The sequence below is a fragment of the Nicotiana attenuata genome, unplaced genomic scaffold (genome assembly GCF_001879085.1).
Source record: "Nicotiana attenuata strain UT unplaced genomic scaffold, NIATTr2, whole genome shotgun sequence".
Classification (NCBI taxonomy): Eukaryota; Viridiplantae; Streptophyta; class Magnoliopsida; order Solanales; family Solanaceae; genus Nicotiana; species Nicotiana attenuata.
In genome coordinates, this window is record NW_017671236.1 from 150,787 (window position 1) to 174,597 (window position 23,811).

At 36.9% G+C, this 23,811-nt stretch overlaps 3 protein-coding genes across 5 annotated transcripts in view; all 3 read left to right on the top strand.

Annotated features, from left to right (window-relative positions):
- The window catches only part of LOC109206917 (pentatricopeptide repeat-containing protein At2g20710, mitochondrial-like), a 6,010-nt gene extending 4,957 nt beyond the window's left edge, over positions 1-1,053 (top strand). The window contains exon 2 of the mRNA XM_019369787.1: positions 908-1,053. Coding sequence (XP_019225332.1) covers positions 908-949 — 42 coding nt within the window. The 3' untranslated portion in view covers positions 950-1,053. The remainder of the gene's footprint in view (positions 1-907) is intronic.
- A 162-nt stretch (positions 1,054-1,215) lies between these two features.
- On the top strand, positions 1,216-2,028 carry LOC109206911 (pentatricopeptide repeat-containing protein At2g20710, mitochondrial-like). The gene is made up of 2 exons (XM_019369781.1): positions 1,216-1,450; positions 1,604-2,028. The coding sequence occupies exons 1-2, from the start codon at positions 1,216-1,218 to the stop codon at positions 2,026-2,028; spliced, it is 660 nt and encodes a 219-aa protein (XP_019225326.1).
- Positions 2,029-6,342: 4,314 nt separating this feature from the next.
- Positions 6,343-18,726, top strand: LOC109206918 (pentatricopeptide repeat-containing protein At2g20710, mitochondrial-like). Of its 3 annotated transcripts, XM_019369789.1 has the most exons (5): positions 6,343-6,863; positions 9,360-10,696; positions 10,895-11,001; positions 11,111-11,243; positions 17,867-18,726. In XM_019369789.1, exons 1-2 carry the CDS (start codon positions 6,555-6,557, stop codon positions 10,479-10,481), a joined length of 1,431 nt encoding a protein of 476 aa, XP_019225334.1. In that variant the 5' UTR covers positions 6,343-6,554; the 3' UTR covers positions 10,482-10,696; positions 10,895-11,001; positions 11,111-11,243; positions 17,867-18,726. The 3 variants fall into 3 exon arrangements, with proteins under 3 accessions (XP_019225334.1, XP_019225335.1, XP_019225333.1); XM_019369790.1 differs by lacking the exon at positions 17,867-18,726 and having other exon boundaries at positions 10,895-11,006; positions 11,111-11,560; XM_019369788.1 differs by lacking the exon at positions 17,867-18,726 and having other exon boundaries at positions 11,111-11,560.
- The last annotated feature ends 5,085 nt before the right edge of the window (positions 18,727-23,811 follow it).

Genomic DNA, 23,811 nt, shown 5'->3' on the forward strand with positions numbered 1-23,811 from the left:
TATATATATATATATATATATAACTAAAAATGACGGCTTGAGGTGAAATAACAGACTTTTAAGGTCTTAAAAGATAAAAATTTAATTAATCTTTAGAATGTCTTTAATGCATGTTGGAACAATGTCATAAATGAGTTATAAGAAATGGAGATTCTCCATAATCTTCGCCACTGAAAAGAGAAACTTGGGAATTGGAAGTTCATAAAAACGATCTTTTTCAAGGGAGTTCATCATACAATCAGCAAAATTGATTTTGTTGAGAAATCGATGTCTTACTCCATAACTTTGAGGGAACGTAGCCTAATAATGAGTTCGGTCCAATTTGGACGCCCATTTAGGAGGTTCCAAACAGACCCATCATTGATTTGAGATCTTGATAAGGTGAATATCCAGTGTACTGACCCAGGTACCTTTTCTATCAAAAATTAAAACTTGGGATTTGGAATTTACTCGAGAAAAAATAAAAAAAGTTGAGGAGTTAAGTCATGTTTGACGGATTGGGTTATGACCAGTTGTTTGATTCAAACAAACTTTGAACGAGTTGGTTATGACCTGTTCTGTAATTTAACCTGTTTTGACCCAATCGGCCATTTGCTACCTCTAGCATATGTTAGTCTTTCGGGGATTTCGAATAAGAGGGTCAAATCATGTAAAAAAGAAAAATTCAATTCAGACATGATTCTTCTAATTTTTAAAATGGAGTTTCGTATTGAAAACCTACATAAAAGGTTTGTGAGGCAACAAGTGATTGAATAACTAGAATTGACTCAGCCATGGCTACACTCACTTAAAATTAAGTGCCAAGTTGGTCTCAGTTCCAGCTAAACTACTTTTTTTTTTTTTGGCGTTTCCCCTTGTTTATGTGCTGTCTCCAGGTTCAATATCCTGCTTCTTATTTTTGTCTCAGATTTATGAATGGATTGACAACTCCGAGCGTCCTTATCTATAACCTGGAGATGTTGCAGTCCGACTGTATTTGGTATCAAAAGCTCATGGATTGGAAGCAGCAGAGAAGTATTTCTTTAGCATCCCAGAAAATCTGAGAGCTTCTTGTGTGTATGTCGCTCTTTTGAATTGCTATACTGATGCAAAATCATTGAGAAAAGCAGAAGGTACAATGCAAAAGATGAGGGATCTGGGGAATGCTAATGTAGAGGCATACAATATTATGATGAACCTTTATGTTAAAATGGGAGACCTTCAGAAACTACACTCATGGTGCTAGAGATGGAAGATAAGGGAATTGCTGGTGATGCATTCTCCTATACTATCCGCTTAAATGCTTATGCATCTGTTCCAGATATTAAAGAGATGGAGAAGCTTTTGATGAAAATGGAAGTAGATCCTCTACTGATTGAATGGAATGCTTATGCAGTCGCTGCCAAGGGTTACATTAAAGCTGGTGATGTAGAAAAGGCTTCAAAGGTATTGAAAAAGTGCGAGCACCTAAGTAAGTGGAAAAGTGCAAGGCTTGCTAATGAAATCGTTCTTTCCGTACGTCTATGCTAGCATGGGAAAGAAAAATGATGTCTATCGTATATGGAACAAATTAAAGAATAGAGGTAAGGTCTACAGTTCAAGTTAGATGATATTGATGGTGCAGAGAAGATATTTGCGGAGTGGGAAGCGAACCATGTATATTTTGACATTAGAATTCCAAATTTGCTCATAGCCATTTACTGCAGAAAGGCTCATTTGGAAAGGGCTGAATTGATCATAAAAAGACTCTTGGAGAGTGGGAAGAGGCCAAACTTTAGAACATGGGATCATCTGGCACTCGGATATTGTTCACACGATCAGATGGAGAAGGCAGTTGAAGCATTGAAGAAAGCGATCTTGGCATGTGAGCCAAGGTTGAAGACACACATTTACAGTTTGGTGGCTTCCTGTGTTGATTACTTGCAGTCGAATGGAGACGCTGAAAGAGAACAAGAGATTAAAAGATTGCTTGAGGAGCGAGGCCTCTTCTCAGCAGAAATCTGCATTAGAAGTGTAAAACATGGGTCTGAAGAACTTGATAAAACATAAGAATGTGAGGAGACTGGATCAGCATGACTATTGTAGGAACATCTCTAATTTAATTTGCTCACCACAATTTAAGCAGATAAAAATAAATTATTCAATGATTTTTGTCTCTGCTATTCTCTCATGGGTTTCTCTAATTTCTTTGGCTGTTATGTCGTACTATAGATGTCAATAATTCTTTGAAAATCGACTGACCTGCCAAAGCAAAACTTACACCGAATCGATTATTTTAGTTTTCTTAGTAAAATCATACATTTCGTTATAAATTTATGATCATACTGAATAATAGGGGCATGTTTTTATTTTTCTAAGAAATAAAAAAAATACTGAACTAAAATGAATAAATTATATGTATAAAATATATTATATATATTATGCTTAAAAATAACAAAGCATTAAAAATTTTGACCTCGAACCATGGGATGGATTCAGATGACAAGTTGACAACGGCTATACACATCACTCAAACCTATTCTACTACCATTGAAACTAAATTGGTGCGCAATTTTCAGAAGCTTTGTGATATTTGCGTCAAAAGTCAAGTCTATGCTTTGATACAAATGATAGTGATGATGCTACACACAACTTATTTCGTAATTTATGCCTTTTACACTGCAAATTGTCATATAGCAACCATTAACTGCTCTAAAATAGAATAATATGTATTTTTGGTATGGAAGTGTACATCCTGCGTTGTTGTAATCAGTGTTTTAAAAGGCGTGGGGCGCAAGGCGAAGTGTTTTACATATGCTTCAGCGAGGCGTAAGCCCCGAGGCACAGAGCATATATAAGCCCATAGATAACTAACTTTTAATATTTCATAAAATAATATAATTACAATATATATTTTTAAGTAGGTAAAATTGCACAAGAATTGAAGAAAACTATAAATAAGTAAAAAATATATATAGATGTGCTCTATCCCCATAAAAAACTAGTTAAATCAATCCATTAAACGCTATTTGCAGGCACAAATTTGCTTTAAAAAGTTCGGCATAATTACATAAACTCTCACTTGGGAATAAAATGAATAATTCAACATTAGGTGTCAAAAAATATTTTCACTTTATCTAGCTTCTTTTCTTGAGTTGGAAAGAACAAAGTTTTTTACATGGAGGAACGAAAGGGACGACTAACCTACAATTTGAACTTTTGAACTTCTTTCTACGGAGGAGATTGAAGTTTTCTTTGTATTTGCACAAAAGAAAAGTGATTGTTCATTACTTTTGGGTGATAGTAGCAAAAGATAAAGAATTGGGAAAGATCATAAATTAAGGCTTCTAGCAACAAAAAAAAAGTCTTGGCTTTAAATTTAATGCAAGTTCCTTTTTAAAACTTTTGAGTAATTACAAGTTAACTTTTAAGAATTTTAGGTATTATATTAAGGTCTTATTCAGCAAGTTTTGTTTTAATTTGAAAGTCTCTTGGGCTTACGCCTCACTACAAAAAAAAACACGTCTCAACGCCCGGGCGTATGCCCCCGATTGCTGGGGCGTACGTCTTTTAAGACTTTCGCCCTCACCATCGCCTCTGGGCATTTTTAGTGCACCTCGCCCCGGAACTTGCCCCAAGAACACCTTTTAAAACACTGCTTTTAACCTCTGTCATGTAAATCAAAATCTACCTTTACAAGTATATCATATACTTTATATGTTATATTAAAGTTTGTTATTGTCTTACACTCTTACACATTATAATTGACACATCTAATAGCAATACAACTTTTAGGGGTCGTTTGGTTTGAATACGACTTATGCTGGGATAAGTTATGCTGGAATAAGTTATACTGGGATTAGTTATGCTGGGATTAGTTATCCTGTTATTTTTTATCCACTGTTTGGTATGTTGTATTAAAAAAGACAATTGCATAATTTCTAAGAAGAAGGTATAAGTTATCTCGGCACTAATTACCCCACCCCTTACAAGGCATAAGTTATCCCGATACTAATTTTAATTCCGGGATAACTTATACCCGGTTTGCTAACCAAACAAAGTATTAAGGTGATATTAAATTTTTATACCAGCACTATATTTACTTATACCTCATACAAAACGATCCCTTACATGACATTTTAAAAATAATTTACGAAAAAAAAAAATTATATTGATTCCAAAAAGAATCAAGATAATTAAGACACTCCCAAAAAGTCCAATTATTAGGTACTATAAGTTTAAGTGCTCGTCTGGATTAACTTATTTTAAGTGTTTTTATGCCATTTTATAGTATTTGATTAAAGTAAAAAAAGTGCTTATAAGCCCTAGTTTTTAAGCTAAAATGACAAAAACAAGCCAAAAGCCAAAAGCTATAATTCCTAACTTATGGCTTAAAAGCTATTTTGACTGAGGGATTTTTTCATTACTATACACTATTTAAAATTTTATTACCCTTAATGTCCATGTTTAGCTAATTACCCGCCATAAACAAGTTTTGTTTACAAAATATATACAATCCACCTCAAAAGGCTCCCAAATCCATTATTTGTGCCTTCAATCAAGATATTTAGTTAGGGAAGCTAACACAAATGTCCCAAATAAATCTCAACTTACCAACCTCTATCCATTAATCATAAACTTACCAAAACTAGTCAATAAAAATTGAAAAACCAAATAATAGGGTTCTTTCTCTCAAAGAATCACATGCAAAAATCACCTTCCATATTTTGAAGCGTGATTAGCAACACTAGATACAAGACGGAAAGGAAATTTTATGGATGAGGTAGCAAATAAGGTGATGAAATACAAAAAATATATACAATATTCCAAAAATCTAAACAAAAAAGGAACTTTTTCAATGGGTATAGTTGAAATTCATTGAAAATATATAGATAAGTCAATATACAAAATTTGAGGAAGATTGGAGGTGATTTGGATTGGTTTTGTATCAAAATCGTAATTAAATCGAGTTCAAAAAAATCTTCTGCGACACATTTATCAAACATGTATCATGCATGTATCTCACACACAGGTATACATGGATATACATGTGATACACAACAGATACAAATATGATACATATCATACACAAATGATACACATATCATTTTTTCATGTTCATCAGTTTTTACCGAATTTTCAATTCAAACCACCTCAAAACTTCACCAAATCATCCCAAAACTGAGATTCAAGCTCCTTAAGTTGTGCCCAATCTATTCTAATAATACCCACTCAAAACAAAGCAAAATTTTGATTTTTTTGCTACAAATAGCTAATTGGCTAATTTGACTAATATTAGTAATATTTTATCAATTGGCCAATTTTTGTAATGAGCTACCTATAAATGGACATAGCTGGTAATTTCCATTTAGTTACACCCTTTTCCTTTTTTTTTTTTCTCCTCTCTCCCTTTCTCTCCAGATCTTCCCTTATCTTTTTTATACAAAATTACTCGGAGGTTGTTCCTTTTTTGTCTGGAACTAACTCCTAGAAACAACCGCAACTTTGTTCGTTCTTTTTTTCTTTCTGAATTTTGAGAACATTCTTTTCCTTTTTCACACAGGAATTTTGGGTGTCTTTATTGGGAATGACTCTTTATAGCCACTTTTAAAATAATAGCCGGAAATATATATATATATATATATATATATATATATATAACAGAATACAATTTTTTTACAATTTCTGCAATATAATGTATGTCATGTCGTCTTCTTCTTCTTCTTCGAGTTTCAATCTGAAATTCACCCAAAACCAAGTCTAATCTTCACCAAAACCCCTCAAAATTGAGATGTAAACTCCAAACCATATTCCCAATTATTTGCAACAACACCCAATCCAAACAAATAATGATTTTTGAAAATCCAAATTCGAATTCAAAGCTTCAAAGCTTTTTAATGGCTGTCAATGGTGGAATTGCTGCTCTCTTTTCCTTTGCTTTATATTACTGAAATTTGGGATTGAGAGATAGAGAGAGACGTAGAGAGAATTCTCAATTCTTTGCAACAACATCCAATCCAAACAAACAATGTCTTTTGATAACCCAAATTCGAATTCAAAGCTTCAAAGCTTTTTAATGGTTGCCAATGGTGGAGGGGTTACCGATTTTTGCTGGTTTTAGAAGAGGAAATAATGGGTGATTGAAGAGTAAATCGTGGGGTGTGGTTTGATACGTGGGTGAGGGGTGGAATTTGGAGAGAGAAATTTGGGGGAAGTGGGAATATACGGTAGGATTAAATTAAGAGACTAATTAATAGCTTAAAACCCCTAAAATATACATAAATGGTATAAAAATGTAATTATATTAAAAGTTAAGAATGAAGGGTAATATAGTTTAATATATGACATAGGAATGCCAAAATCCATATTTTGCAGCCCATCCAAACTGGCTCTAACTCGAAAATGTATTTGATCGAATCCACCTTTGGCACCTTCACGTGCAAAATCAGCATGTGAGAAATAAGCAGCTCTGCATATACGACCTGCAAATTCCATTTCTTTTGGGTCCAATCCGTCTTCCTTTCATTTGCTCGCTCTTGAAATACACGGAACAGTAGTAATCAGTGAGAAATTTACACTCTCTATTCTCCTGTAATATGGTGAAGAATCTCCAGCAAAGTATTACTGGTCTGAAATTATTATGGTCGAAATGCAGCCCTACTTCTCTTATGGTTCTTCGATTTTCGTCATACGGTACCAATTCTGGAACCCTAGCCTCTTCCTCAGCAGCTCAAAAGGAGGAGGATGATCTGTACCAAAGGTTATTACCGTATGCACCCTCTACTGTGTCCATGACTCCAATAATTAACCAATGGATTCGCGAAGGGAAAACCGTGGAGTACACAGTCCTCAAAAAAGCTATCAAACAGCTTAGGGCATACCGGCGTTTCAAGCATGCTCTCCAGGTTCCACCCTCCTCTATCTCAGTATTGCTTTTTATTTTTTTATGTTTCTATTAATAAGAAGGAATTGCGTTCTTTATTCAGTTTAATTTTGAAACGGGTCGAGAGCTAACTGTAGGGAGTAATGATGTCCCTGAGCCCTAAGGGACTTTCTTGGTCGTTCAATTTGGGCAAAGTGCACAATAGCCGTTTTAGGACCCTATTTAAAGAATAACCAAAATTTATAAAGTTTTTAAGTTTACTCGCCTCAGGATCAACCTCCACTTCCAACCAAGAGGTTGTGAGTTCGAGTCTCCCCAAGAGCAAGGTGGGAAGTTATTGGAGGGAAGGATGTCGAGTTTCTATTTGGAAACAGCCTCTCTACTCCAGGGTAGGGATAAGGTCTGCGTACACACTACCCTCCCCAGACCCCACTAAGTGGGATTAGTTGTTGTTGTATCGCCTCAGAATCAACTTCATATATGCGGGTCTGAGGTTGAAATTGGACTCTGCCAAAGCTTAACCTCATACCTCAAGTGTAACTGAACGGGTAAAAAAATGCAACACGAACCACATAAAATGACTTCGAAAAGAGAAAATAATATTTTAGCTTTCTTGGATACATATCATTTCTATATGAGAGGAGGAGGATTCCTAAGCGACCGAAACAATTTGGCACAAAGATCATTAGATTCACCAGGACAAAATATAAATTTCGTTATTAAAACCTCATCAACTTATAATTTCATGTTACATAAATGGAGCATATATTACTTAAATATACTCATGTCTGAACTAAGATTAACGGCTTGGGGGTCAAAACAATATACAGTTGAAGTCTTAAAATATTAAAATCTAATGCATCTTTAGCATGCCTGTAATACATTTTCGTACATATTGTAAAAGTATTACAGGAATGGAGATTCTCCAGAATCTTGGCCACTGAAAAGCGAATAGAGAAATTTGGGAATTTGAAGTTCATAAAGAAAACATGGGATATGGAAGTTAACCCACTATAAATTACTCTACTCACAGAAGTTATTTCATTTGTAGGGGTTTCTATAAGTTTTTGAAGAAAAATAACGGAGGGGAGGTTAGATCACGTTGGATGGATTGGGTCATGACCAGTTAGTTGACCCAAAAATACTTTGGTCGGGTTGGTTATGACCTGTTCTTTATTTTGAATCATTTTGAGTTTTGATCCAACCGGCACGATTGCCACCGCTACTTGCATATGTTAGTCTCTCAGGGGTTTGGAGTAAAAGGGTCAATTCATGTCATTTTTATTTCAATCAGGACATGAGTCTTCTAACTTTTTAAAAATAAATTGTATTTAAAAACTACATAAAGGGTTTGTGAGTCACTGTTTTTATTATTACATATTTTTGGAAGGCACTGGGTTATGCCAAAGACAATTAAGGAGCTTCTATGCAGGAAAGGATCAGACTGATTTCATTTAGAGAAAGGAATCCCAAAACTTGTCATACACTATGAAATCCATATTAATCTGGTTTTTAGAGCTTTTTTTTTTCAAAGCGCTAATAATTTGTGTCGAAGGAGAAAATGATTGGTATTTGGTTGCTTGGGTTGTTTTAATTCTTTTTCCCATGCCTTGGCTGATCTTGGTGTAGAGACAGACACCAACCAACCTCTTGCTGCCACCTGTCTCCTGGAGTGACAGATATCTTTGAGACGAACCATATTTCTGTCTTAACTAAATGGCTAAACCAACATAATAAAACAAGAGCTGCACAAGTTTTCTGTATGAGACAAATCTTAGGATAATATTTAATATATTGGCTTAGCTTTTTACACTGATATGATTCTTTTGAATATTTAACACCAGAAAAAGGGTAAAATTTTCTGACATAACAGTTTTATCTTATTAGGCATAAGTTTATCCCAGCAGTCAGCTGAAAAGATGAAAAAGATCCCCAATATTTAAGATCTGCTTGTGAAGTGAACTAAAAGTAGTCCAAACACTTAGGGGTCATTTGGTTGGGAAACAAGTTATCCCAGAATTAATTAGCTCGGGATTAGTTATCCCGGGATTGTTACCCCACCCTCCCATAGGGATAAAAATAACACTACAATCCTGGGATAACTAATTCCGCGATTAGGTGTACCGTAATTTTAGTCCAACCAAACGTGGGATAAACTCATCCCAAATTTAATCCCGAGATTAATTATCCCTTATCACTCATACCAAACGAGCAATGAGTGTTTACTTCATGATCATTGACTCAATAATGCCTTGGCAATGAAATTCATTGACACTAATGTAAAGACATTCTTAATAATCTGAAGCAAACTATGCAACATAAAATAATACTTTAAGAAGGAAAGTAAAATTCAAGCATGCAACTGAGGATTGAACAACTAGAGTTGATCAGCCACGGCTGCACTCACTTCAAAATTTAAGTGCCATGTTGGTCTAAGTTCCAGCAGAACTTTTTGTTTCCCCCCCTTGTTTCTATTTTGAGTCAGAGATTCATTTTCTGCTTCTTATTTCTGTGTCAGATTTATGAATGGATGGACAACTCGAAGCATCTTCATATAACACCTGGAGATGTGGCAGTCCGAGTGGATTTGATATCAAAAGCTCATGGTCTGGAAGCAGCAGAGGAGTATTTCGCTAGCATTCCAGATAATCTGAGATCTTCTTATGTATATGGTGCTCTTTTGAACTGCTATGCTGATGCAAAATCATCGATAAAAGCAGAAGGTACAATGCAAAAGATGAGGGATATGGGGGATGCTAATCTACTGGCTTACAATGTTATGATGAACCTCTATGCTAAAATGAGAGACCTTGAGAAACTACACTCGTTAGTGCAAGAGATGGAAGATAAGGGAATTGCTGGTAATGTAATCTCCTATACTATCCGCCTAAATGCATATGCATCTGTTCCTGATGTAAAGGAGATGGAGAAACTTTTGATTAAGATGGAAGAGAATTCTTTGCTGATTGATTGGAATGCTTATGCAGTCGTTGCCAATGGCTACATTAAAGCTGGGGATGTAGAAAAGGCTTCAGAGGTATTGAAAAAATGTGAGCACCTAAGTAAGGGGAAAAATGCAAGGCTTGCTAATGAAAGCATTCTTTCCCTCTATGCTAGTATGGGTAAGAAGAATGATGTCTATCGTATATGGAATAAATTAAAGAATAGAGGTAAGGTCTACAGTTCAAGTTATGTTTCCATGATAAGTGGACTGGAAAAGTTAGATGATATTGATGGTGCAGAGAAGATATTTGCCGAGTGGGAAGCGAAAGAGGTATATTTTGACGCTAGAATTCCAAATTTGCTCATAGCCCTTTACTGTAGGAAGGGTCAATTGGGAAAGGCTGAATCTATTATAGAAAGACTCTTGGAGAATGGGAAGAGGCCAAACTATAGGACATGGGATCGTCTGGCAGGCGGATATTATTCACACAATCAGATGGAGAAGGCAGTTGAAACATTGAAGAAAGCAATCTTGGCGAGTATGCCACTGCGGAAACCAAATATTGACAGTTGGGCTCCGTGCATTGATTACTTGCAGTCGAATGGAGATGTTGAAAGAGCAGAAGAGATTAAAAGATTGCTCAAGGAGCGAGGCATCTTCTCAGCAGGGTATGAAAAAGTTGGAGAACTACAGTAGAAATGGAAAATGTGGGTCTGAAGAACTTGATGAAATGGAAGAAGAAACTTGAGGAGACGGGATTATGACTGTTGCAGGAATATCTCTAGGGTACTGGATGGAGGATTAATCGTGTTAGGATGTTAGATCAGAATATTAGAACTGTTAAGTTCGTAATATCAGATTGTTCACATTTGACAAATACCATATGTATATAGGTGGATATATATAAACAGGTGCGTCTTGTATTCAAAATTACCTTTTAATCAATATAAATCTTACAAATTATTTCCCTCAATCTGATTGTTCTAAATTAAGATTTTGTTCCCTGGAAAACACTAGGTGAAGTGTTTATGAGGTGGATAATATGATAGTTAATTGTTTTAATATTTGTTCTTGCATTTTGCTTTTAATTTTTGTGTTCTCCAACACAGGTTGAGGAAAGAGGATTATATAAAACTGGGAAAATACATTTCTGATGTTGTTTTCAGTAGCTATCCAAGGGGGTGGTTTATGTTTGGTTTGATCTATTTTCAGCCTAGTAAGGTCCTCTCAAGATTATTTTCTTCATGCTTCAATTAATAGCAGCTCCTGTGTTTTACCAACAGGACATATCTGATTCAATTCTTCGTCCGCCCTCTCTTTTGCAGAGTAGGAATACATATTGATAAACTGAAGGCTTATGTAAGTGCTTTTTATTAAGCACACCTGAAGCAGCTCCTATTAGCTTTGGTCTACCAATCAAACTACTATGGTCCAGTACATTTCCAGGCAAAACTTCAGGTTAGCAACAGAAGCCTAGTTTCCTTAAAAAATATGTAAAATTGTTTCTCTTTTCATTTGCATTTAATTTTGAAGTGAAGTTGTTTTGACAGTTGAAGTTCACATATCTGTTCAGGCTATAAAGCAAGTATTTAAGAGTATTATGAAGCACGCTTGTCGCTTTTACTTTATTCTTAAACTTGTTAGTTAATTAGTAAAAAGGTGTAAGATATTTTTTTCAGTACTTGTGAAAGAAGAGAGACAGCCAATATAGAGGACCTTTTTTGTCTGAATTCATCAGTTACAAGGCGGCTTATATATGTGCTTGATTTTGAATATGTAATTACTTCTGGTTTCATGACCTGACAGGATTTGTGTAGCAAATTATCTTGTGCTGTTGTGAAACATCAAATTCAGAAGCTAAGTATTTCTTTCTAAATTGCATATGTGTAGATTATTTTTTTGGGATTTTGGGAGAGGGGGGTTTGAGGAGGAAGAAAAGGTAAAATTAGGTCTAGGGTTAAACAATTTTGGGGATTTTGGTGATAATTGATGACTTATCTAATCTAATTTAACTGATAGAACTGCTTTTCTTTAAGCTTCCAGTTTTTGAAACTCGCAAGGCAATTGTTTTCTTTAAGCACTCGATATTTGAAACTTGCCAAGCAATTATTTTTTGGCATTAATTTTGATTAGATTCGGATAAATCCATTAAGGAGGTAAAATACTCCTTATTATAAGATTTTTATTTTTCGGGCCTCTGTTTTAAAAGGTAGAATTGGGATTCAGTGCACTCGTAAAACGCCCCTGGGCTTATGTGTGGGGCTTAGTTCCGTGAGACTTACGCCTCGGCCACCGGGGCTTACGCCCCGGACACACCCAATGTCCAGGGTACTGGGCTCGCCTGATAGAACTTATGCAATTGTATGTAACTAAACTTGTAAATCCTCAAATTTTCTTACCAAATCGTTGACTATTCAAAATTACTTTTTTCTTAATCATAAATCATTAAGTTGATAGTATTTTATGTCATCATTAAAATAAGTTATTGCATGTTATCCACTAAGACTGCTATGATAGTAAATTTTGAATAAATCTTTCTTTTCGAAAGTATTTATTTATTAACTTTTGTTATGTCTTTACTATATAATAGTCCATAATTTTTTTTATAATTATTTTTCTAAATATTTTTTTTTCACGTTTACAAGATACAGTACTTATTAATTTAATATCTCAATATTAGCTAGTAACTATTTACAAATAATTAGTTATCATGATATTGTATGATGAATTATGTGTCAGTTTATTAACTTGTTAAAACTTAAAAAAAAAGAGAATCAAATTGTGAATTATATTTTTAGATAAATTCTCTTTCAAATAGAAATCATATTAAATAAAAGGAGTATTATAAGTAAAATATCAAATTATAATATTAAAATTCTTTCAAGATTTATTACTCCTTAAGAGATACATATAAGATTTCATATCGAATACATTACTTTTGATGTTTGAGTTGTAGCGACGTTGCAACTAATTTGCATATTATGATATTATGTCATACTTTTCGTATTATTCATAGTCGAATTATAATTTATAAATATTTTAAATAGATTATTTGTTATAATTTTGTGATTTTGATGTAATTTTTATAATTATTTTTTATTTTTTACTATCTTAAAATTCTTGAAATTAGTAAAATTTAAAGATCCGTGGGACTTACACCCCATATCTCAGGACTTACGCCTCGCCTCGTCAGAGGTAAAATGCCTCGCCTCCCGCCCCGCCTTTTAAAACATTGTTTCGGTGTTAGGATGTGATAATGTTGTAAAGTTGTAGGACTCTAGATATGCATAACAACCTAGTATAGTTGTACACGTTTTGTATATATTTGTTGTTATCTCCATTGTAACTTGCTAATATAAATACAAAGCCAGGCAGCAGCCAACGCTCAGCTTTGGCATTGTCAAACTCTTCTCTACTATTAGTCTTTGTCTCTCAAAACTTCTCTTTCATCATGGTATCAGAGCAAGGCGACACCACGGCTTCCTCCTCCATGAAAACGACCTTTGTTTCTTCTCTTGGTCTACCAGTTCCACCTCCAACTATTTCAAACATCAAAGGTTTTGTTCCAATAGAGTTAACTTATGTTAACTATCTCACATGGAAGAAAGTTCTTTCAACTGTATTCAAAAGTCACAATCTTCTTTCTCTTATTGATGGATCTATTCCATGTCCTGAATCAACTCATGAGGAATATCAACTATGGGTTCAATGTGATACAATTGCATTAAGCTGGATTAATGCAACATTATCACCCTCGGTACTTGATACCTTATTAAACTATGCCTGTGAGACTTCTAAAGAGGCGTGGGATACTTTAACCTCATTGTACTTGGATCAAGTATCTTCCTCTGCTATTCATCTTAAGTCAAAATTCCAAAATTTCAGGAAAGGATCTCTTTCCATGGAAGATTATCTTCAACAATTACATTCAATTGCCTGCTCTTTGCGTGCAATCGGAAAACCTATCACAGACGGAGATCTAGTCACTCAAGCTCTACAAGGGCTGCCTCCCTCTTATCGCACTTTCGTTTCCGGATTAAATGCCACAGGAACTCTTCCATCCTTTATCTCTTTGCGTCCTCTCCTACTCACAGAAGAGGCTCACATTAATGCAAATCCAACTGAAGATCATAGTGCACAAACTGCCTTACTTGCATCTACTAAAGATCAATTTACTTCACACGCTTCTACTGAAAAAGGTGGCTCCTTTGGACGAGGTCGAGGAAAGAACTTTAAAGGAAATCATAGCAAGGGCAGAGGATTCTCAAATCACTCTAACCAACAATCATTTTCTCCAAATTGGTCTGGCTATCAACTTCATTCTCGTCCACCTCCTTCCTCTGCTGGTGGTATTTTGGGACGACCACCTTTTACTCCGACAAGCCAATGTCAAATTTGTTTTCGCTTCAACCATACTGCCTTGGAGTGTAGAAATCGATTCAACCACTCTTTTGCTGCAAATAATATTCCCAAATCCTTTGCTGCAATGAATGTGGAAGAGGTGCAACCTACAATTTGGTACCCAGATTCTGGTGCATCCGCGCACATGACGAATGACCCTTCAGTTCTCTCCTCGTCTACCCCATATACTGGATCTTCTAAGGTTATGGTTGGTAGTGGTCATCTTCTCCCTATCTCTTCTGTTGGATCTTCTATTCTGCCTACTATTTCCAAACCTCTTCGTTTAAAAAATATTTTATATGTTCCATTACTTGCCAAAAATCTTTTGTCTATACAACGTTTGTGTCGGGATAATGATTGTCTCATCGAATTCACGGACTCTGGTTTTTTTGTAAAGGACATGAAGAACAACACGACGTTGCTCCACTGTGACAATATTGGCGCTCTTTATCCACTCTCTGTTGCTTCAACCAATATTTCGAAAGTCGGCCTATCAGCTTCAGTTTCACCTGCTTCTCTTTGGCACCAACGCTTGGGACATCCTGGCAGCCCATCTCTTGCTTCTTTAGTTAATAGGAAATTAATTAGTTGTTCTTCTTCTTTTGGCAACAATAAATGTAATTTTTGCTATTTGGGCAAACAAACATGTTGTCTAATAATAAGTCTAGTGCTCCATTTTATTTAGTACACTCTGATGTATGGCAAGCACCTCTGGCCTCACATTCTGGGTATCGATATTATGTTTTATTCCTTGACGACTATACAAGATTTTCTTGGATTTATTTATTGCGTGAAAAATCCGAGGTCTATGACAAATTCAAGGAATTTTATAACATGATTAAGAATATCTTTGGTGCATCCGTTTCTTTCTTTCAATCTGATGATGGCAAAGAATATGACAACCTTGCTTTTCGATTCTTTTTAAAGCAGCATGGAATTGTTCATCGCATTTCTTGTCCCTACACTTCTGCTCAAAATGGAAGAGCTGGAAGAAAACATCGGCACGTTGCTAATGTTCTACGCTGCCTTCTTTTTCAAGCCAACATGCCCTTTCAGTTTTGGGCAGATGCATGTTTATATGCCACTTTTCTTATTAACATTACTCCTTTACCAATTTTACATTTTCTTTCTCCTTATGAATTACTGTTTGGTCGGGTTCCTAACTATTCATCCGTTCGAACTTTTGGGAGTCTTTGTTATCCATATGTTGCACACAATAAATCTAAATTTCATCCAAGATCCACACCTTGTTTGTTTCTAGGGACTTCTGATAGGCATAAGGGATTTAAATGTCTTGCTCCTGTTGATAATAGAGTTTTAATCTCTAGGCATGTGCATTTTGTTGAAGATGTTTTTCCTTATCCTACAATGTTCCCTACTTCACCGAAGAATTCTCCTTCCAAAATTCAAGAGTCTCCTAGTGAATCTCTACCTCCTTCCTTGACTAAAACTCTCTCCACTCCACAAAATCATGCCTCCTTGAGTCCGAAACCATCTCAAATGCCGTGTATCTCGGCATTATCTTCCCCAACTTCAAGCCGTTTGTTTGATAAAAGTCCAACCTCATCTTCAAGCAATATTCCAGGTGGTGCTCCAACTCATTTCATCCGAACCAACTTATCTCCACATGCTTTAAATTTATCCCCCACATAGGCTACTGAAGCTCCAAGTACTCTTCCTCAAGATTCTCATATTTTGTCATTAAAATCTAATACAACTCATGGTACCCCACCTCTCCCTCTCAATCTCTTGATTTATCGGATAATATTTCAACGCATTCTTCACCCTCACAACCATCCCAAATCAATACATCTAAGCATTCTCATGTTCATCCAATGGTCACCCGCGCGATGACGGGCAAACTTAAACCTCGTATCCTTCCGTCTTTATCTGCTTCTACCTCTTCCTCCCTCTTATCTGAACCCACCTCATACAATCAAGCTGCCAAGGATCCTCAGTGGCTTAAGGCTATGAGTGAAGAATTTGATGCACTTATTCAGACTAACACATGGTCCTTAGTTTCACCTCCTTCTAATGCTAATATTATTGGTAGCAAGTAGGGGTGTGCATTCGATTTATCGATTCGATTTTGACCCTTATAGATAATTACTTATCGATTATCGATTTGTACATATGCTTATCGTTATCGTTTCAATAAGGTTTCGATTTTTTCGATTTCGATTTATCGATTTTGGGGGCTTATCGATTCGGTTATCGATTACACCAATAAGAAAATTTGCGGGATTCCACGGAAAGTATATCGCTATAAACGCGCCTAACTAATATGGACAAAAAGAAGCTAAAATAAGACGAACACCATTTATAATATAAAAATTGTGTCAACAAGCACATGCAACAAAACTAAAGTAAGGGATCAAATGTATGCCACCAACACTCCAACGGTATAAAAAAAATAAAACAAAACAAAACACATCATCACGGCTAATTCTGTTTTCCATTAGTTTGAACTTCATTCCCTTGATCTTTAAATATGATCATTCCTTAATTGTGGTAGAGGAAATAATAGGGTAAGGGACTTAGGGTAAAGGAAAGGGTATAGATTAGGGAAAATAATATTGTATAGCCGCTTTCAAAATAGTAGCGGAATATATATACATTCTGTATGTTATATTAATCTACACAAATAGGTAATTACTCATTTAACAAGTGTCTACAGTCTAGGGGTGTGCATTCGATTTATCGATTCGATTTTGACCCTTATCGATAATTACTTATCGATTATCGATTTGTACATATGCTTATCGTTATCGTTTCAATAAGGTTTCGATTTTTTCGATTTCGATTTCGATAACAAATAATCGATTCGATTTATCGATAAACCGATTCGAATGCACACCCCTAGTAGCAAGTGGGTTTTCCGTATAAAGTATGGTTCAGATGGCTCAGTAGATCGTTATAAAGCCCGCCTAGTCGCTCAAGGCTATTCTCAACAGCTGGGGGTTGATTTTTCTGAAACATTTGCTCCTGTGGTCAAGTTAAGTACTGTGCGATTAGTTCTTGCTTTAGCTCTTCAACGTAATTGGATCATGCACCAACTGGACGTGTCAAACGCTTTTCTACATGGAGAATTAACAGAGACTGTATATATGCGTCAGCCTAAAAGGTTTGAGAACACCGATTACCCACATCATGTTTGTAAGCTTCGGCACGCTTTATATGGTCTTAAACAGTCACCAAGAGCTTGGTTTCATCGCCTTACCTCTTTCTTGGCAGATCTTGGATTCAAGCAATCACAGTCAGATAACAGTATGTTTGTTCTCTATTTGGGGTCCGAGTCGCTTGTTCTTCTTATATATGTGGATGACATAGCCATTTTTGGTTCCTCTCAACAGTTAATTGATTCTTTCATCTCAGCCATGCAACATGAATTTTCTATGAAAGACCTTGGTCCTTTAAGTTATTTTCTCGGCGTCAAGCTAGTTAAAAATTCCTCTGGTCTGTTCTTATCCCAGCATCGCTATGTCAATGATATTCTTCATCGATTTGGATTGGATAAATCCAAACCAGTTCTAACTCCTCTGCAAAGCAAGCTTGATTGGCACTCTTCTACTTCGGCTCTCCTAAGTGATCCATCAGTTTATCGTCAAATGGTAGGATCTCTCCAGTATTTATCATTTACTCGGCCTGATATTCAATTTGCTGTTAATCTTGCTTCTCAGTTTCTTCATAATCCTAGGGAGGTTCATATGCAAGCTGTCAAAAGAATATTTCGGTATATTGGAGGTACTGCTGATTGGGGGTTGCAACTTACCAGAAATACCTCTCTCTCTCTCTCTTAAAGTGTATTCCGATTCCGATTGGGCTGGTTGCTTTGCGACACGTAGATCAACTACTGGTTTTTGTATTTTTCTTGGCGATAATCTTATTTCTTGGTCAGCTAAGAAGCAACCTACAGTGGCTCGCTCTAGCACCGAGGCAGAATATCGAGCTCTTGCCGTTGCAGTTGCTGAAGTTACTTGGCTTCAGTATCTCTTACGTGATCTTCATGTTCCTCTTTGCTCACCAGTAATGGCTAAATGTGATAATGTTGGAGCTATTCATCTTGCGCACAACCCGGTTTTCCACTCTCGATCTAAGCATGTAGCACTGGATTATCATTTTGTTCGTGAAAAGGTCAACCTAGGAGACTTGCTTGTTTCTCATGTTTCCACTTCTCATCAACTTGCTGACTTGTTTACCAAAGTTCTGCCATCTGCTAGGTTCCACGAGCTCCTAACCAAGCTTTGTGTTCGTTCCTCCCCTTCAGCTTGAGGGAGGGTGTTAGGATGTGATAATGTTGTAAAGTTGTAGGACTCTAGATATGCATAACAACCTAGTATAGTTGTACACGTTTTGTATATATTTGTTGTTATCTCTATTGTAACTTGCTAATATAAATACAAAGCCGGGCAGTAGCCAACGCACAGCTTTGGCATTGTCAAACTCTTCTCTACTATTAGTCTTTGTCTCTCAAAACTTCTCTTTCATCATTCGGGCTCGACCATTGAACTTTTTATGGAAGATAAAGTGATTTACCGTCCATCTTTTTTTCTTTTCTTTTTCTTTTTATACACAGGGTCAAGTCAACTGGAATAGAACATTCAACGTGGTGTTTCATAAATGTTTTATTTTTTCCTTTTTTGTTTTCATTACTCTTCTTTCTAGAATAAGATTCTACGAAGAGATAATTTTTGAACAGTAAAGTAATAAGAGACTGATGAATGTACCAAAAAAGGTAAGGGACTGATGATATAATATAATTATTAATTTTGACAAAAACCCGCTAAGTAAGTTAAGGAAGAAATTAGGATTAGCTTGATTTATAACTGTTAATTAAAAATTAGTTTCAAGATCAATTACTCCAAGATTTAGCCATTTTTTATGTGGGAGTAGTATTTGGACAAGGATGGCCAACTTAAAGGGGTGCAAAGACTCACTCTTTTATCTTTTCCGCTTTCTTTGAACTTCAGCGAAAGCTGAAATTAGAATTATAGGATCGTATCTTGTTTGAGTTTTAGCATTTTTTCCTAGAATGCCAGTACAATATGCTGAAATTAATGTGGGAGTTTTATACGCATTCGTTTCATAATCCAGCATATTATGCTGAATTTTTTTCGGTGTTTCAGCTAATGGTATTCTGTTCAAATTTTATCTTTACATTAATGATTATTTTTTAATTGCTTTGTAGCTCGCTATATTTTAATTACTTTGTAGCTAGCTATTTTTGATTACCAATCTACTCTATTTTCACTAACCCAAACCCAAATGCAGTCCAGATGTTCTTGTATTGAAATATATTTTGTGTTGTGTGATTACCTTAACTTGTTCACATCTTTTTCCAACGTTATTCTCAACGTTTAATATTTAAAATTAGTAACAAAACACGCTATGCAACCATCTAATATTCTACTAGTATTAGTATTTATTTTTCAACGTTCTACTACTATTAGTATAAGAGCCCGTTTGGATTGGCTTAAAAAAAGTGGCTTTTCAGCAGAAATAGCTTTTAAGCCAAAAAGCAATAAGTTGGGGTTGTCCAGCTTATTGCTTTTGGCTTGTTTTAAGCAGTTTTTAACTTATTTTAAGCACTTTTCTGACTTCCCCAAACACTGAAAAAAGCTAAAAAGAGCTTAAAAGCAGATTTGTACAGCTTAAAAGTCAATCCAAACACCCTCTAAGTCATTTTACCAATAAGTAATCTACTTTTTTTGGGTTTTCATAACAAAAAATATGTCTAGATTAGTTTATGCGCACTTTGAATATTTTAACAAGTAGAGTACAACCAGTTTATCAAAAGGCATTTTAGGGGCGAGTTTCGGGGCAAGCTCTGGGGTGAGGCATACTAAAAACACACCGAAGTGCACTTAACGAGGCACAAGTGTCTGTGAATGTAAATTTCAACCTTTCGCATGTTAACTTAGGCGTAAGTCCTAATTTTCTGGGCGTTTATTTAGGGCGTCAATTCACAGAACTCTTCCAATTTGTAGCCAAAATGTCACGACCCGGATTTTTCACCCTCGGGAGTCGTGATGGCGCCTACTGTTAGGAGCTAAGCAAGCCAATTTGTTATTATCTCTTTTAGCAAACCTCGACATTAATAAAAACAACGAAACAATTAATAGAAAAGCGAAAGTCTTAAGTATAAATAAACTGAAAGCAATGCGGAAGTTCAATACAACTCTACCCAAGGACTGGAGTCACAAACTCACGAACGTCTAGAGAATGCTAAATGCAATGTTTGAATAAAAATATAGTTTTGTTTGTTCCGGTACAAAGGATAACCAACTAAAGTAAAGATAGAAGAAACTCCGGGCCTGCGGACGTCAGCAAGGCTACCTCGGTGTCTCTGGACTGAAGTCAGCTCCCAAATCTACTATTGCTGTCCAAAAGCTGCTCCGGCATCGTGATCTGTGCAAAAAGATGCACAGAGTGTAGCATCAGCACAACCGACCCCATGTGCTGGTAAGTGCCTGGCCAAACCCCGACGAAGTAGTGACGAGGCTAGACCGGACTACCAAACAAACCTGTGCAGTTCAATATATATATGTATGCAATATAAAGGTTTACAGAAATTAACCAGTCAAGGGGGAGGGGGAGCATGCTGTAGGGGCTGTAACAATTCAGGTATAAAAATCAATAATTAAGGAAGGAAACAGTACAACTACAATATCAACGAAAGTAGGAAATCAACAGTTGCACGACACCATCCTTCGTGCTTTTACTCTCATTCTCACCCAAACAATCGTATAAAGTGCACGGCATCACCTTTCGTGCTTTACTTCACAATGATGGCACGGAATGATCCTTCGTGCATAAACACTCATATCATGGCGCGGAATGTTCCTTCGTCCAATAGTAATCATATCATGGCACGAAATGTTCCTTCGTGCATTAGTAATCATATCATGGCACAGAATGTTCCTTCGTGCATTAGTATTCATATCACAATCGTGCACGGCATTACCCTTCGTGCTTTATCACTCGTCCTCACCCAAACAACAATCACCAACAATGGGGCGAGGGAATAAACAAACAAAATAGGAATCCCGGCAAGGGAACAATAACAATAATTTCAATATCCCGGCAAGGGAGAAAAAGTCTACCAAACAGCAAAACATCCCGGCAAGGGAATAACCAATAACTCACTAGCTTTCCTTCATATCTTACTTCACATCTCACTATATCACTTAATGCTCCCAAGAATCTTATAATCTCAGATATCTTTTCAATTCGTATTACAACCAAGCCACTACACCACGAAAATCAAATGATCATAATGTTTTTCACATGTTCTTTACAATATATAGAAGTCCTCAATTAACATGAAATCCACAACAAAATCATGATAATTACCCTATAAGGACTCACGGTCATGCTAGACACTAATGTATAGATACTCGTCACCATGCCTATACATCGTACTCGATCAATTAGCAAATAGCAAACAAGACTCAACTCCTATTCCCTCAAGCTAGGGTTAAACCAAATACTTACCTCAACTCCACGGCCAATTCAATCCTCAACAACCGCTTTCTCTCTCGAATTCGGCTCCAACTCAATCAAATCTACGCAATAATGACTTCACGTTATCAATATGTGCTAAACAAATCGAACCCAATGTCTAATTATAGCTTTTGCATCCATTTACCCCAAAGGTCAAAAATGCCCCCGGGCCAATATGGTCAAAACCCGAGGTTCGAACCGAAATCCGATTACCCATTCTTCCATGAACTCAGATATATAATTTATTTTGGAATCGGACCTCGAATTGAGGTCCAAAACCCCCAATTTTAGAAAACCTAGGTTCTACCAAAATTTCCCCATTAAAATCTTTGTTTTTAAGTTGAAGTTATGTTTAAAGATGCTAAGGAGTAAAGAAAATGAGTTAGAAATCACTTGCCAATCGTTTAGGAGAAGAAGAATCGTTTGGAAAATCGCCTCTTATGTTTTGGGTTTTGAAAAAAGTGAAAAATGACTGAAATTCCCGACCTTATATACCCTCTGAAGACCCAGCGCGAACCGCGCAAAAATGGACCGCGGCCGCGCTGAAGAACTGTACACACACCACTCTCTGAACTCTCCAGCGCGGACCGCACAAAGGGGAACGCGGCCGCGCTGGTAGTTCTGGGAAATGTTGGCTCTCTGAAGTTAGCTACGCGGACCGCGCATGGACGACCGCGGCCGCGTAGCTTCCACCGGGGACCGCACTAAGGCGACCGCGTCCGTGCAGCACGCACCACGGACCGCGCTAAGGCGACCGCGGGCGCGCTGGAGCCTGCAACTCCCTGAACCTGCAACATATGCTATTTCTAAGTCTAAGACCTCCCGGGGCCTACTCAAAACTCACCCGAGCCTTCGGGGCTCCAAACCGAACATACACATAACTCCAAAAATACCCTACGGACTTACCCGTGCGATGAAATTGCCAAAATACATCAAAAACAACGGATCAAGCCTCAAAACTCATGAATTCTTCCCAATTTTCATAAAACATCAATTTTTCTTCCATTTTAAGTCCGAAACACGTCAAACGACGTCCGAATTCAACCAAACTTTACAGAAAGCGTTTAAGCCATATATAAGACTTGTACCGGGCACCGGAACCAAAAATGCGGGCCCGATACCACAGTCTTTTAATCAAATTTCATTTCCAGTTCCCTTGATAAATTTCAGAAAAACAATTTCTTTTAAAAATTTATTTCTCGGGCTCGGAACCTCGGATTTCGATTCCGGGCATACGCCCGAGTCCCATATTTTTCTACGGACCCTCCGGGACCGTCCAATTACGGGTCCGGGTCCGTTTACCCAAAATGTTGACCAAAGTCAACTTTAATCATATTAATATCAAAATTCATCATTTTTTTCACACAGAATTCATATTTAAGCTTTCCGGCTACGCGCCCGGACTGTGCACGCAAATCGAGGCAACTAAAAATGAGGTTTTCAAGGCCTCGGAAGCACGGAATGAATGAGAAAACAGGTGATGACCCTTTGGGTCGTCACATTCTCCACCTCTAAAACAACCGTTCGTCCTCGAACGGACGAAAGAAAGAAGTACTTGAGTCGAAAAAAGGATGAGGATAACGGCTCCGCATATCATACTCGGACTCCCAGGTCGATGCCTCAAGAGGTTGACCTCTCCACTGAACACGCACTGAAGGAAAACTCTTCGACCTCAACTATCGAACCTGCCGATCTAGAATAGCCACCGACTCCTCCTCATAAGACAGATCCTTGTCCAACTGGACAGTGTTGAAATCTAACACGTGGGCTGGATCCCCGTGATACCTCCGAAGCATGGACACATGAAAAACTGGATGCACGGCTGACAAGCTAGGCGGCAAGCAAGCCTATAAGCCACCTCTCCTACACGATCGAGAATCTCAAATGGGTCAATGAACCTAGGGCTAAGCTTGCCCTTCTTTCCAAATCTCATCACGCCCTTCATAGGCGACACTCGGAGCAATACTCGCTCACCAACCATGAAAGCCACATCTCGGACCTTGTGATCTGCATAGCTCTTCTGCCTGGACTGAGCTGTCCGAAGCCTATCCTGAATGATCTTGACCTTTTCCAAGGCCTCCTGAACTAGATCCGTACCCAACAATCGAGCCTCTCCCGGCTC